The following is a 14,665-nucleotide window of genomic DNA, read 5'->3' on the forward strand; positions in this document are numbered from 1 at the left end:
TAACTGTGATCATAGCTCAGATAACCAAAAGGCAGTGCCATGCCTGTAGACCTCTACAGATCTTCCTATCAATCCTGATCAGAGGAACAGCCACCCAAATAGCTCAGAAGATCTGGGTCAGCAGCTACATTGGGTGGGACACAGGTGGCCAATCACAGAACACCACACCTAGCAGGCAGGACAGGGAAAGGCAGGTGAGGCCCAGGTATGTGGACATCCCAGTGGATTTATTACACAAGGAAATTAAAATTTCTGTGAAAAAAAATCCCATTTTGGAATATCAATGCTGATTTTACAGGATTGGCCTCATGGTGACAAAATGAAAGTTGTACGATTCTGGCAGGCCCTGGTGTCGTGTGTGGTTAAACCGTCTCCAGGTGAAGACAGGGAGCCCACCCTGTACGGGGGGGCCATTGATTGCAGTAGCTGTGAAAGCTGAAGCCAGGTGGAAATCTGACACCTGTAATAAAGGACAAGAGGTAAGGGTCAAGGTGGGGAAAAAAAAAAAAAAAAAAAAACAGCCCTGGGAGCTCCTGCTGGCCACCACAGCTATCTGGCAAGGCAGGCAGACAAGCTGACCTGGGCTTGTGCAAGCCAAGAAGACACTCAGCACTGGCAATACCAAAACAGTCTCCACAGGGCCCATCCTAGCAGCCAAACAATCCAGAAAAGCAGCAGGCTGGTCCCAGTGGGATAAAGCACTGTATGAATTACCAGCTCACCCAATCCCGACAGCAGCTCACTTAAGTATTGCCCCTCACAGTGAAAATGCCATACAAGCTGCCTAGAAAAGCCCCTGCTTTCTCCAAGACAGTGGATCTAAGGATTTTCCCAAAACCTGCAAAAAAGCAATGTGACCTTTGCCAGCCTTTGCTCAAAGCAGTTTTACAGAGAGGCAAGGCCTGGAACAGGGTGACTCACTAGAGAGACAGGCTTTTGTAAAGGCAAAGCTAAAGAGAGGAGGAAGACATCTTCCTGCAGGCTTTGGAGAGGCACCCACACAGTCCCCATGAACAAGACATGGGACTGTGCAGCAATCCCTTTTCCTATGAGTGATGTGAAGACTCATTCCATTCCAGTCTCCTCTTGGGCTCCCTCCTGCTGCAAGGCTTTGGGGCTTAACTCCTAAATGCCAGGAGTTCCCCCACGGACATCGTGCTTCTGCACTTCTCCCCATGCACTCCTCCCCCAGCTCCATCCTTCTGCCACCTATCACTCTGCCAGGCCTGGTGCTGGAGACAGGAGATGGGACTCGCTGCAGAGAAGCACCATCCCGTGAGCTGCCCAAGCACCCAATCTGAAGAGAGGACACAGACAGGAGCCTCATGGCCCCACCATGCCCACCCTAGTGCAGGGAGATGTGTTTTAAGTCTGACAGGAGCACAAACAGGCTATAGCAAACATCCAGCATTGCAGCAGACACTGCAATCAAAGGTACTTTACCTTGGAGTCATAGCAGCCTGCAGGCACTGGAAAAGAAGGATTCAAGTCTTCCCGGCAGCAAATGGTGTTGCAAGGATTGTGTTCAGCATAAGGATCACGCTGGTAGTCTGGGGAGAAACATGAGGAGGGAAGGAGGGAAGAAAAGAACAAATCAGTCCCTCCACACAAAGCCTCCACTGATGGAGCAAAGTCCCCCAAGCCACTAAAAAGCTGTTTAGTGCCTAACAGATGCATCAGTCTATCACTCTGCTCTCATGCTCCTCCCCAGGTACCATCTGAAAGTCCATGTTTGAGACAGGATACTAAGCAGACAAGCTTCTGGTGCAAGTCCATACAGCTGGTCTTACATCCAAGGGGCACCTCTGCCAATCCACAACCACCCGCAACTCCACGTGACTAAAGCTTGCAGAAACTTTGTAAAGAAAGAAAAGCAATCAGTGGAAAAAAAAGGGGAAGGGGGAAGGAAAAGTGGAAAAGTGCAGCAGTGAGAGCCTTTGTTTTCCTGTTCTGGACTAAAACAAGTGGCAAAAAGTAAAGGCTTCAAACACCCACTGCAGCAGTAGAAAGACAGAATGGGAAGATGGACAAGCCTCAACATCTATGAACCTGCTGCTACTCACAGCTCAAACAGCAGCACCCACCCTGAAAGAGGCATCCCAAACCCAGTAATCAATGTGCTCCCTGTAACTGGGAAACAAAATAGAGCATCTAAAGCTATCTGTACTTAGAAATGGACTTGGCCAGAAGTTTAATTATCTGCTTTTAATTCAGCCAAGGAGAACCCTGTCAGGAGAAAAGCAGAACACAGCAGTACCTACCCAAAGGTCATTCTGCTTGAGCAGGGAAAAAAAGAGACCAAATTGACCTGTAGTTTTCACACAAAATTTTCTGGTCTGGTCTGATCTGACTGACGATTAGGATTTACGGCTTTGCAAGACTCTCTTGACAGACTGCAGTCATACTAGGGAACAGCAGTCCTCAGAGAGTCTCCTGGAGTGTCAGAAGCTCTCTGGAAAGGTCAGACAGCAGGCCTGAGGGATCTTGCTCTGGAAGGAGTGCAGTCTTGTTTCTGTTAAGAGTAATTTTTAGCTTTGTCTCCTACCTCAACAGTAAGCCTGCATTAACCTTTTGCTCTGTGTGCGCATGGGTAATGTAGCTCTGCTCTATATGGCTTGTCACTATAATCCAAGAAATAAATGTAACACTGCTTTATTAAGATCATCTCCATAGTACATGTTTCTTACTGTTGTATCTCATGATGTACTTCATGCTTTCCAAGTTGATCACCTTGCCCTGGTCTCGCCGGAAGATTTTTGCTCTTGGAGCAAGCTCATAAGAGAAGTCCAGGCCATACTTCTCAACATACACTGCATACCCACTGAGATTGTAAATCTTTTCATGGAAAGGAATATTGTATGAAGGCCAGTAACCTGCCAGAGACAAAACTCAACCTGTTACTTAGAAAAGCTGAACCCTCTGCTTATATTAACAAAAAGGCAAACAAAAAATTTCCACACTGCACTGCCTGTCTACAGATAACACATCAAGCTGGTCTGAACGCAGCAAAATTTGGCAATGGTCACTAGAAGGACCACGGTTGACTTCCAGTACAATATCACTGGAGACTGTACCCAGGTTACCCATCCCCAGGCTCCCACCCTGAGGACTCATCCCACCAAGCAGCTGAGATTAGACTTGCAGGAGTCTGAGGTAAACACACAGAACAGCCCCAGTATTCCTGCAGACATCACGGTTCCCTGAAGCTGAGCAGGGAAAGATCATTTCCCTCCACCAAACATTCCTGTAAGTGCATTGCAAAGGCCTGAACTCCCTCCCTCCTTTCCCCTTCCCAGCTCACCAGAATAAGACACATTGCTGAGATGTCAGGGACAACCAGCAGACACAGCAGTGATTAGGACAGAGTGGAATTTAAAAAATAAAACACCTAAGCAAACATGCATTTGTGCCATACTGAGGGCCCCAAAACAGCAGTTAGAAAAAAAGAGACCCCAGAAAAATGAAAACTGGAATTAAATAGATAAACAGGAGCCGCAGAGCTAATAGGGATGAACAGGAAGCAGGCAAGCAAAGAAAACACACACACACACACAGGAGCTGCTGAGCAGTAGTAGTTGGAAAGCTGTGGTTGCACACTGTGCAATAGGGAGAGAAGGTAGATAGCTGCACACTTGCTACTATCCTGCAGTTTTGGTTCCTCTAAAGAGCAGGGTTACGAGCCCAAATTCGAAGGAGAGTTTTAAACAGATGACATATGACTGTCTAGAATGAGATTAGTTTAGGAAGCAAATATGCTTGCTTGCAGGGGACCATCCAGATCAGGATCTGGGCATAGGAAGTCCTGAGAGAACAAAAATAGGTACCTATGTCATAATGTTTAGTTTTTTGCAAGGCATGGCATCAAGAAGCATTTAGACAGAGTATATGCCATAAGCTGGTCCAAAGAGCACCACATCTTCAGCTCCTCCCCAAAGCCCTGGCCTTTCTTTTGTCAGTGGGGACTGCTGCTTCTCAAATCACACATGCCAGGATTTAGCATAAAGATTTGCTATCTAAACACTGATAAATACAGCGCTCCTTGTATTGACGTCAGACCAGCATGATGTGAGGAGTCTGACTGTAAGAGGCTCAAGTAAATAAACTGGGACTCACTGGGAGTCAGATATAAAAATACAAACCAAACTTCCTGAGATAGATACACAGAGAGCAACAGCATTATAAACTTGCCTGAGCAGAGGCCTTGCCAGCTTGGGTCCTGCACAGCATGTAGCAGGGACAGGAGTACCCCACCTACTGGCATTTGCTTACGTGACCAAGAGCCTCTCTGAAGGAAAGCGTCACATGTGTATGTTGTGTTGTAACATAGGTGTCCTGCAGAAATGAGCACGCTTGCCAACCAATACTGAAGCAGGCAGGAGGATGCGGATGCATAAGCTTCCAAACCTACAGGGTTTAGTTACTATTCAAAAATAGTAACGATGGAAGAGACAGAGATCCCAGGTTCTGATCTGAAACGATGCTTCCAATGCCAAAATGGATGTGCAATTCACTCATGATCAAGAAACATCTGGACTGTGGTCCACTCCCATGCCCCACCTCTAAACTGGAGGTAATACTGCCTTCCTCCACCTCCTCTACAGGATCCCTGAGTTTTCTTCGTCAACATATAGAAAGCAACTTGACATCTTTGCCTGGAAGGGACTACACGAAACATAAGAGATTCCTGGGTTTTACAATTCACCTGCGCTAGCCAGAGACAAGCTGACAGAAGCCAGAAAATCTTTCCAGTTTTAAAGCCATATAAGAAAATGCTTACTTTTTCATCAGATACAGGCCTTACTACAACAATACGTGCCTTTGTTCACCTGCTGTTCCTAGGTTTATGCCTGAAAGAGACTTACAAAGCTGAAGTTGATGCAAATGCAGCCAACTCACTTTAACCAGGACAGAGTGGCAAAAGCATGCTATCTTTGGATACCAGCCGCCAGATAGGAAAGGTGCCAGAGTCAGCTACTTGACAAGCACTTCAGGCCAGCACTGCTCTTGAGAAAGGCAACTGCCTTCACCCGGGCCACCCAGAGCACTGGGGGATATACCGACCCTACTGGGGCCCCTGACCTGGCGTACTGCATGGCATGGAGGAGTCCAAGACTGCTGCCCCCAGGAGCAATGCTGGCCTACATCAGCCGAGGTCTCTAACACAGTAATTCTGCAGTGCTTAGGCCACTGTTTGTGCTAAGGGCTGTTCTTTAATGCTTATCTTTAAGAGACTGGGTGATTTCTGCCATTTGATCCAAGTTCCCAAAGCAGGATGTCAGACTGTGAGGGACTGACATGACCTGACCACAGCACAGACCAGGGAAGGGGCAGACACACTGTGGTTGCCTAACTGCACAGGCCGGGTAACTTTAGGGGTAGGCCATGCTCTACACTCTCCACACCAAACAGCTCTCAGATGGCCCAAATCAGACCTTGCCATCTATCCAAGAAGAGCACGGAATTCAAGAGGGCAAGAGGGCTGATCAGGCCACATCTTGGGCACAGGAGTGTAGCTTTGTCTGATACTAGACTGAAGGAGGCACAGAGCACCTCTGGGGTGGCAGGACAGCACTAGGTGACTGTCACAAAAGAGGATTCGGTGGAAGCAGGCACGCACAGGTGAATAGGCTTGGAGCAGCAGGCAGGAGTTGGCAGGGGCACAGATCAGACCACCAGGACCGCTGAAGGAGGTGCACAACCTGCTGCAGCTGCAGAAATAAGGAGGTGCCTGGATAGGAACCAGGAGGGCTTGCATGGGCTAGAGAGCTATGGGAGATAGAAACTGTCCTGGGAGCCATAGAGACTACCTCAGGAAGGCGTGCAAAAGCAGATGCAGCTACGTGTCATCTGGGGATGGCTGGAGAGGTGTCTGAACCAGCTAAGGGGACACAGCTGTCTCCAGTGCATTGGCCAACACACAGTTCTTGGCAAGTTCCTGTCCCTTAACAAAGAAGTAGTAGTGGTTGGGCCCAGTGTGGCCCCAAGCACAGTTCCTACCCCATCTCCTTATCTCCCACCAGCCAGCAAGTCAGAGATGGGTTCTGCCACCTCCTTCCAGCACCAGCAGCCACAGGAGGGAATCACCATGTGTCCAAGCCCAGGGGTTGGGCTCAGCCCTACAGGGGATCCCACACAGCTGCTCTCATGTCACTGCTGAGAAGGAGCTCTGGGAACCCTCTAAACCTGGTCCGTGTGTCAGGCTCATTAACACAGGTGCAGTGCAGCCAGGACATAGCTGTATCACTTCAAGTACCAGAGCTAAAGCTGCCTCCATTAGCTTGGTCGTCTGCACCACAACACAGCACAGAGGTGCCCAAGGTATTTCACGATGGAACCACACACAAACAGAAAGATAAGGTGCAACAGCCTTCTTTAATATCTTCAATGGATTAAGAAGCCAGAGAAGCATAAGGGAAAGAGAAGAGATTTTTTCAAACTATTGATGAGAAACATCTCACAAAACCATATTTACATTGTGGCAAAGCCTAAAATAAGCCAGACGTTTCCAAGGAACCAGAGACAAGGAAAAATTCCAACGAGAAACAGCTCCAGCTGTTAAGATAAATACATTTCCAGTGATTTTGAAGCAGGGCAATTATCAGATCACCTTCTCAGCATGTGATTAGAGAAGGGGGAGCACAAAGCACCAGACACTCAAGTTTGTGGAAAGAGCTCAGGTTTTTGGATGAAAATATGAAATGTCTGGAGAACACCTGTGAATGCAACCTGACCGTGGGCATTTTACTTCACTAGATTTTTGTTTTCCATTAATTTGTTACTAGTCTTGCTGTGGGATTAAGGAATCTTTTGAACAGCAAATATTTACCAGATAACACAGCTCAAGAAAAGTTAAGCAAAGGGGCTGAATATAACGGCAAACTTTTTTAAAAGTTTGCAGAGCAACCTACTCACAAAACATTTCAAGTAGCATTGCAGTTATTCAGCACTGCTTCAAAGAGACCTCACCTCCCTCCCCCATGGGTCCCTAAGACAGAGCAAAATGATATCAGAGAAAAGCAAGGAAGGAAAGAAAGAAGGTGAAGTAGATTTTTCCCTTGAACAATTCCAAGAAATACAGATGCTCACCACACTTCTACCACAACAGGCAGGAGAAATAAATGCAAAGTTATTGACATGACAACAGAGGTATGTTTACACAAAGCTTTCTAACTTGAAATCTTAGCATTAGTGCCCCAAAAACCCTTCCCAGGTATGAAGCAAGGTTCTCTATCAGCTGGCACAAACATCTGGCTTTCCCAAGCCATCAGCTACTATAGGAGCTATTACCTTTCCGGAGAACATTTGTTTGATCAGAATATTCCACAAGGGTTGGGATCTGTTCAACAATGTACAACGCACCATCATCAAGGCTCTTCTGCAGCTTGACCTTCTTCAGGTCCAGCACCATGTACTGGTTGTTGTAGGTCCCTGGGGAGGAGCGAAGAAAGTTACACGTCCTGCCTGAGGAAGGCAAGGGCACAAGGGGGAGAGGGAATATATCCTTTCTTCTATGATTCATACAAGAGCACACTTACCAGAGTTGCACTTTGAGAAAATTTCTGCCCAAGTTTTGCCGCTGTCTGCCATCATGTTAGCAATACGGACCCTCTGCCAAGCAAACAGGGATTCAGGCACCACTTGCTTAAGGAGGGTTTGGTTGAACACACTGTTGGTAGTCTGCAACATTATCAAGCCACTGCCTAGTATGTAAAAGTCATCCAGGGACACCAAAAATCCTTAAATGACAACATAAAAGTTTGTTATCACTGTGAACCTCTAATATACTCATAGAACAAAACAGAGACCCAAGCTATGAATGGATCAAACAGTGTGTAAGTGAGAAAGAGAGAGAGAGGGAGAGAGATCAAGCCGTACAAATATCAAAGATGAGATGGCAACTTCTGCAAGTGGGTTAGGCCTCCCTGTAAGCGCACAGCTTCTTGCTTGTCATGCTTTTGACACACAGCCTACTACTTCTGTCAAGAGCATCTGCTTCAGGCTTATGTCTCATGCTTTCCCTCTTGGAAGTTTCCCCTGCATATGTAAAGCAACAGTCTTATTCCTACCCTGGGGATTACACAGTCTAAAAGCCTGGTGAGTATTTGTTTATAACAAAGAGGTTTGTTTAAAAATACAGCAAAGAAAACTGGAACAAAAGAACAAATCTCACAAACGAACAGATTTTTATCAACCAGTTTCAGTTTGGGATTTTCATTTGGGGGGGGGGGGGGGGGGGGGGTGCAGCAGGTACTTCTTTAAATTAATCCCTTCTGAATTAAACTAGCCAAGCAGAAAATCTTCCTTCCAGTTTATTCTTTTCCAGTGTAACTATTCTGAAAAGCACCAAGCCCAAGAAACAGGCATTTCTTAATCATAAAACATGTCCTGCATATGAAAGAGAGATAATGTTTTACCTCCTCTTCTTTCTGACATGTCATCAGTGCTTTTTTACTCCTATCAATCAGCCCCACAGAATCGACCAAGCCATGGATGACAGAGTAGGATTCCTTTCCAAGTTACATGCCATCAGAAACGCTAGGTCCATTTGCAGATCCCATGCCAGGAGGTGGTATACAGAGCTGCAAAAGTCAGTTATAATACCATGGATAGCATGGGACTACTGGTGACTACCTACAAAGCAGAAATACTTTGACTTCTAGATTCCCCAGAGGGTACAGGGCTGGCAGTTGCCAGGTTGGGGAAGAAAGGTTCATATTACTTGAACTCCTGATGGAGATGTCACCCAGAACCTGGACTCTTACTAAAGAGCTTTTAATGGCATCAAAAAGTGTACAAAATGCTAAAATCTTCATTTCTAAACACCTGGACAGCATTCCTTTAAGGACAAAGCTTTAAGCAGCTTACTCAGGCAATTACTTAGTGTAATTGTTGTGCTCCTCTATAAAATCTTCTACAGCGAGCCTCATTACTGCACTTTGCAAACAAACTTAAGCCAGTGACCTATGAGAATCAGAAAGAAAATTGCGTTCTGCCTCCTATTCCCAGGTTTTCATGAAAAGGCTGACCTCCTTCAAGCAGAAGAGACCTGTGGTGTTTGAGTGCTCCATTACAGCAAATTTCTTCCAAGTCTCAAGTCCTCAAATCAGAACAGATCCATGAAAAACTACTTTATGGTCACCTGATCTCTGAAAGCACTTCAGCATAGAACAGGCAGAGTGCCCTGCCAGCCCATGGTCTTGGAGAGCCAGAGAGAAAAAAAAGTAACAGTAAATAATGCATATCAAAAACAGAGTACTCTCTCAAATAGGTAAAGACAAGAAATCAAATACCTTAAACCCGGCTGATGCCAGTTTATCTTACACAAGGACATGGGATACTCCACCAATAAGCTGCTGCCTAACAAGTTGAGTGCTTACACAGAGACCAGAAGCAGAAGCAAAATCATTAAATAACTGTAATTTGAATCGAACGCCAATTCCCATGTAGATGCCAATGCCAAATGCCCTACTTCAAAATAAACAAAGTAGGGTTTTTTTTCCCTTTTTTAATCAACTTAAACTGAGTTAAAACAGAAAAATTGAACCAAAAGTGTCAACACAAAGAATGATGCTGAATTAACTGAAGTTTGTACTCTGTAATTGAAATAAATTGCAAAGCTCAGCTAAGCCAAAAACAAGAGGATTTCTTTCTGGGCCTTAGTCCTGCAGTACTTTTGCAATCTAATGTGCCCTCCAGTATACACCATTACTAGCCCAATTACCCAGAGACAATATATGCCATTGTGGCTTAGGACACAGCCATCCTTGAGACAAAGGGAAATTAAACATATACCAGAGGTTTACCCAGGGGAAGAACATTCACAACAATAAAACCCAGGTGAAGCCTAGAGATATCAGAAAGTATTTGATGTCCTCATCTTTCATTCTTGTCTTTTTAACTATGCATGAGAATTCGCTGTAATTGAAATTGCCTTTCAGATCAACTGTTATCTCTCTGTATAGTTCACCTATTTACCTATTTGCTCTGTAAACCCATCTCCTATTCTTATCAGCAACTCTCAATCAATTTTTTTTTTCAATGAACCTGACCGTTCCTACATAGAAACAAACACAAGCACTTCTGATTGCATCTTCTGGGTCTGAGCCATTTAAATTCAGTTTCCAAACACTGATGGAAAACTGTGAAGTTTCCAGAGCCTAGATCTTCATTCATCATGACACTATTAATCCACCAAGCAAAGCAAAATACTCTTCAAAGTCTGTGCCACAACTTTCTCCAGGAAGCCAGCACAATGGACAGCATGTGAGGGATGACATGCTCCTGGCAGCTATTGTTACTAAAGAGGTAGGCTGCTGCTTTCTGAACCAGGTGGCATTTGTTTTTCTCGTATTTTGACAGGTTGCTGTGCTCATTCAAGTACAGAAAGGGACAGTATTATAGCCTGCAAGTCACAGAGGCATGAAGTCTAGCCATCACCTCACAGGGACGGGAGTAGCTCCTGGCTGACATGCTCAGCGCTCTGGGCTACAAAGAGTCCAGGACGATGGCAAGGGAGATGTCTTCTTTGGATTAGCTTTCTTAAACCCATCAGCAGTCACTTCTCATGTCAAGACTGAAGTCCTGCCAGCTGCCTTCCCTCTACTTGTAAATCTCTGCTAGGTACTAACTGATAGCACATCCCACACTGGAGATGGAGGCCAGAGACATAAGGCACATCAGATACTCTTCTCTGCTTGCCCCCAAATTTTAGACAGATGTCTGAGGAAGCAAGCAAGTAACAAACAGTCTGGCAAAAGCCCATGAGCCAGCTGATGGCAGAGGAGAATCTGCCAGTCTCCTGAACTGCCCTGAGAGTGGGGCAGTGTAGAGCAGTGACTGCACAGCAAGGCCATTTTTTTGCCTTCTTTCTGCTCTTTTTACCAGGTATGTCCTGCAGAACCATAGCATCCACCTGGTCCCTGCCACTGCATTTCTTATCCCTCCAAACAAGCATAGCTTCGGCCAGCATCTATAAGCAACAGCCACATGGCCTGTACAATTTCTCTCTGCTGCGTATAGATTCACCAGCCACAGTATTCAGTACTTGTGCCCAACACTTGAATGAGAGACTGAAATCAGGGGTGCCCAAGCATTCAGCTCAGACATTCTTCCTTTTCATTAAGTTCACAGAGCTGCTCTGCATGCAGCTCTGCACAGTTGATTTCAATGGCAGAAAAGGCCAAGATCAACAGCAGAGTTCAAGTGAGGATTAGGATTAGTGTGAAAACAAGCAGCAAGTGGCTAAATCATTCTGCAAGAGCAGAGATTACTATTCCCATTCATTTCCACTTGTCTGTGCTTCCACAGAGCTACTGTTGTTCTAAAACCAAGCAAGCAGCAGGGAGGCAACACACCGCAACACTGACATTGGAGCATGCTAGCAGAAACCTGTGGAACCACTGGGGAAGCAGAAACGGAGTCTGCAATTCCTGCTTGTCCTTCTACCTGCCAACTCAGCCTCAGCAGATGCAAGGAAGCACAAGGCCCTCTAGCTGTACCGTAATGTGCATGCTGACATGCATTGTTGTTAGAAAATAGTCTTGGATCATCTAAACAGAGTCACAACAAATACTAATTTTGGTAGCATATGAGCCTGTCTTTTGAAATTCAGTAAATAAACAAACAATCTGGACAATTTGACTCTCTGACCCCAGGAGAAATCAAGGAGTTGGCACATTCCTTCTCAGAAGACAAATGCCTCCTTGAAGCTTTTCGAGCTTTTCTGACACAACTTTGGACAGCAGAAGAGTTTTACTTCATATCCAGGCTATTGGATGACAGAAGTCTATTAATTACTCATTAGACTGTCACTGCCAGCTTGGAGGAACACTTGCCTCTTTTAATGCTCTTTGTTTATGACCAACAGTCAATATTTCTATGCACATTAAAATCATCGAGGTTATTATTTAGGGAAGCTTACTAGCCAGGACTTTCTTTCTAGTTCTTAGTATCTATCAAGACAGAGATTAAGAGTGAGGGCTCGCATGCAGGGAGAAATTACGGTTGTCAAGTTGAGCCATGAAGAGGATTTGTGGGTTCCATGGTCAGACACCCTGAAAACACAAGGCTTCATCTCAACACAGCATGGAGCAGAAGAATTTGCCAGTTCCCTCCTTCCTGCATAATATCCCTAGATCATTACCAGGCCAGTGCTTTAGAGCTTGTTCATCTTTTGGAAAACTGCAAGCTTGTGGGCTACACCCACAGCAAATGTAGTTTGCTGTACTCAGTGGATCATGCATGTGATAATACCCTGTAATCAGGGGGTCAGTGAGCGCACTTTGCGTACCACAGGTGTCAAATTTCACTGTGGCCATGGGAACTACATTTTGTAACACAGTTCTCACTGAACTTTGCTGGTAGAAGTACAGCTTACCACATCATTGCAGAGTCTACCTGGTACAAGCACACTTTAAAATAAGTTATCTCTTAAAAGTTCCCTGCAGGTCCCAACAGTCTTAGGGATTTGTTTGCACTGGGATTTTGTATGCTAGAGAACAAATCCTGACCATTTCAGCATGTTAGTAGCCAATTTTCTGGTACCCTCCCACACAATGTCCTTGATCAGCCTAGTCAAAACAGAAGAGTTGTATTTCATTCTATGTGAAGAGTCCACAAAAGGAGCAAAACAGCTTAAAGACATCAGCATTTATACTCATTAAAAAGCTCTGCATGGGCGATCCTGATCCCTAGTTTGAATCTGCAGCACAATACAAAATACAACATTTGGGAAACATAGCCACATGCTCCTAAAGAATACTATTATCCTCAATAGTATTTTTTCTAGGAGATTTCAGATCCAGAATGACTTTCTGTCAGTGGCAGACAGCTCAGACAGAAGCCTTGGCTTTCTACCAGGTAACGCAGGCTTGGCAAAATTCCTTGCAACGAGTGGAACTCCTCTAGGGGACTTAGAGATAACGTGGTCTCTTGAAAGGCTGTACACTTAATAGGCATTGACCAAAATACTTCTGCTCCTTCATCAATGCAAAAATCCCAGTTCTCAGGAAAAGTTGCCTTCTTGAGGGTCACTGAGGAGGATCAGAACCCTACAGAAAAATACTTGCTTTCAAGTTGCAATGAATGCAGCTGCTTTTCAAAAGTGCTTCTTAGTCACAGACTCAGGAGTCCCTGCCATGAAGGACCCTTCCTTTGTAGTAAGGGAACCACAGCAGTTAATCAAAGTACATTTTGCAGTCAACAACCAATGCAAAATTTCATCAGAATCAGTCTCTCCTATGGCATATACTTCACTTTAAAAAATTTTAAAATTTGACTGACTGGGCATTTTTGAGTTTGAAATTTCACCCTCAAAATTGTGCAGTGATAACTCACTCAGACATTCTTAGATTTTGCTTTAGTTTTTTCACATTCATAGTTCGCTGTTCTACCCTAGTCTTTTTTTTTTTTTTTTAAAGCAATAAATAGTCCATATTTTACCACTAAAAAATTAAATGCTGGGAATTGCTAACATTATTCCAGGAAACTTGAGAATACTATATGCTGCCAAATCTTCCCAAGGAAGATTATAAATAGTCTGGCTGGCTATATTACTAACATGAACTAAGGATAAAAAGAATACTCCCCTCTGCTGCACTCTATAGAGAAGCTGGGGGAGAGGGGGAAAATCAGCAGAAGGTTTGCTAATCCAATACCAAAGAAATCTATACAATTTCAAATGGCTTGTGTCACATACTCTCTAATAATCCCATTACAGCATGAGTCATGCCACAGTGGTAAACAGAAGTGTTCAAAACTGAGTTATTATTAAACATGCCAATGCTATAGGCAAGGTGAGGGGAAGTTCAACAGTTGAGATGACTGCAGACAACACAAGCAGAATTCAAAGCAGCATGTTTGTGCCAGAGGTGGTAGAATATTTAACCAGTACTATTCAGAGAACTACAGGCTATTAATCAACAACAACAAAAAAAACCAACAACATATTCAAGCCAGAAAATTGAAGACGACATTTTCTCCTCTCAGTGTCTGAAAGAAAGAATTAAGGTAGGTTGAACTCAGTGCTTCTTGTGGTACTATCATTTTTACAGGCAAGACATCTGAAAGACAGTAAAAAGGCCCATGCCATCTTGGATATCCTCATTTTTTTGGTTTTTTTTGGTTTTTTTTTGTTTTTTTTTTTTTTTTTAACCTTACCTGGGTAACTGCTGAATGAGACACGGCTGGTTTTAGTGTCTGGATCGCCTATATTGAAGTTCCAATGTTTATATATTCTCAGTGTGGCTGCATATGTAAACCAGCTGGAATGGGCAAAATAGATGTTCTCGTATCCAGGTAGAACCTGGAAAACAGAAGCAGAACAATGAACAATTTTCAGGCCCTACCACGCTCTGCATGTTTCATACTTCAGAAAAACTGGGAAAACAACTTGTTGTAAGTAGCTTGATTAATTGCTTTGTTCAAGAATGAGCAGATTCTTGTGCTTTTAATTATGTATTTAATAATGAATTTCTGAAACCTCTAGGAATAATTCTTGCCAATGTGCTGTCCTCAAATAATTAGTTGTTATTTTTTTAAATGAAACAGCTTAGGGTTTTCTTTGGACACCTGCATCACACGATACATTTTGTTTCCCTGGTTTCCTCTTGAATACTTGTATTTACACATTCAAATCAGCTCTCTACAAACATCAACATTAACTTAG

At 44.3% G+C, this 14,665-nt stretch overlaps 1 protein-coding gene across 1 annotated transcript in view; it reads right to left on the bottom strand.

The window, feature by feature from the left end:
- Positions 1–206: 206 nt before the first annotated feature.
- The window catches only part of PLBD1 (phospholipase B domain containing 1), a 41,278-nt gene continuing 26,819 nt past the window's right edge, over positions 207–14,665 (bottom strand). Inside the window, exons 6-11 of the mRNA XM_026069147.1 lie at positions 14,158–14,302; positions 7,536–7,736; positions 7,288–7,428; positions 2,688–2,873; positions 1,444–1,550; positions 207–460 (exon numbers count right to left, since the gene is read on the bottom strand). Of these exons, the coding sequence (XP_025924932.1) occupies positions 293–460; positions 1,444–1,550; positions 2,688–2,873; positions 7,288–7,428; positions 7,536–7,736; positions 14,158–14,302 (948 nt within the window). The 3' untranslated portion in view covers positions 207–292. The remainder of the gene's footprint in view (positions 461–1,443; positions 1,551–2,687; positions 2,874–7,287; positions 7,429–7,535; positions 7,737–14,157; positions 14,303–14,665) is intronic.

This window comes from Apteryx rowi, unplaced genomic scaffold (assembly GCF_003343035.1).
Source record: "Apteryx rowi isolate R43461 unplaced genomic scaffold, aptRow1 scaffold_287, whole genome shotgun sequence".
Taxonomy (NCBI): Eukaryota; Metazoa; Chordata; class Aves; order Apterygiformes; family Apterygidae; genus Apteryx; species Apteryx rowi.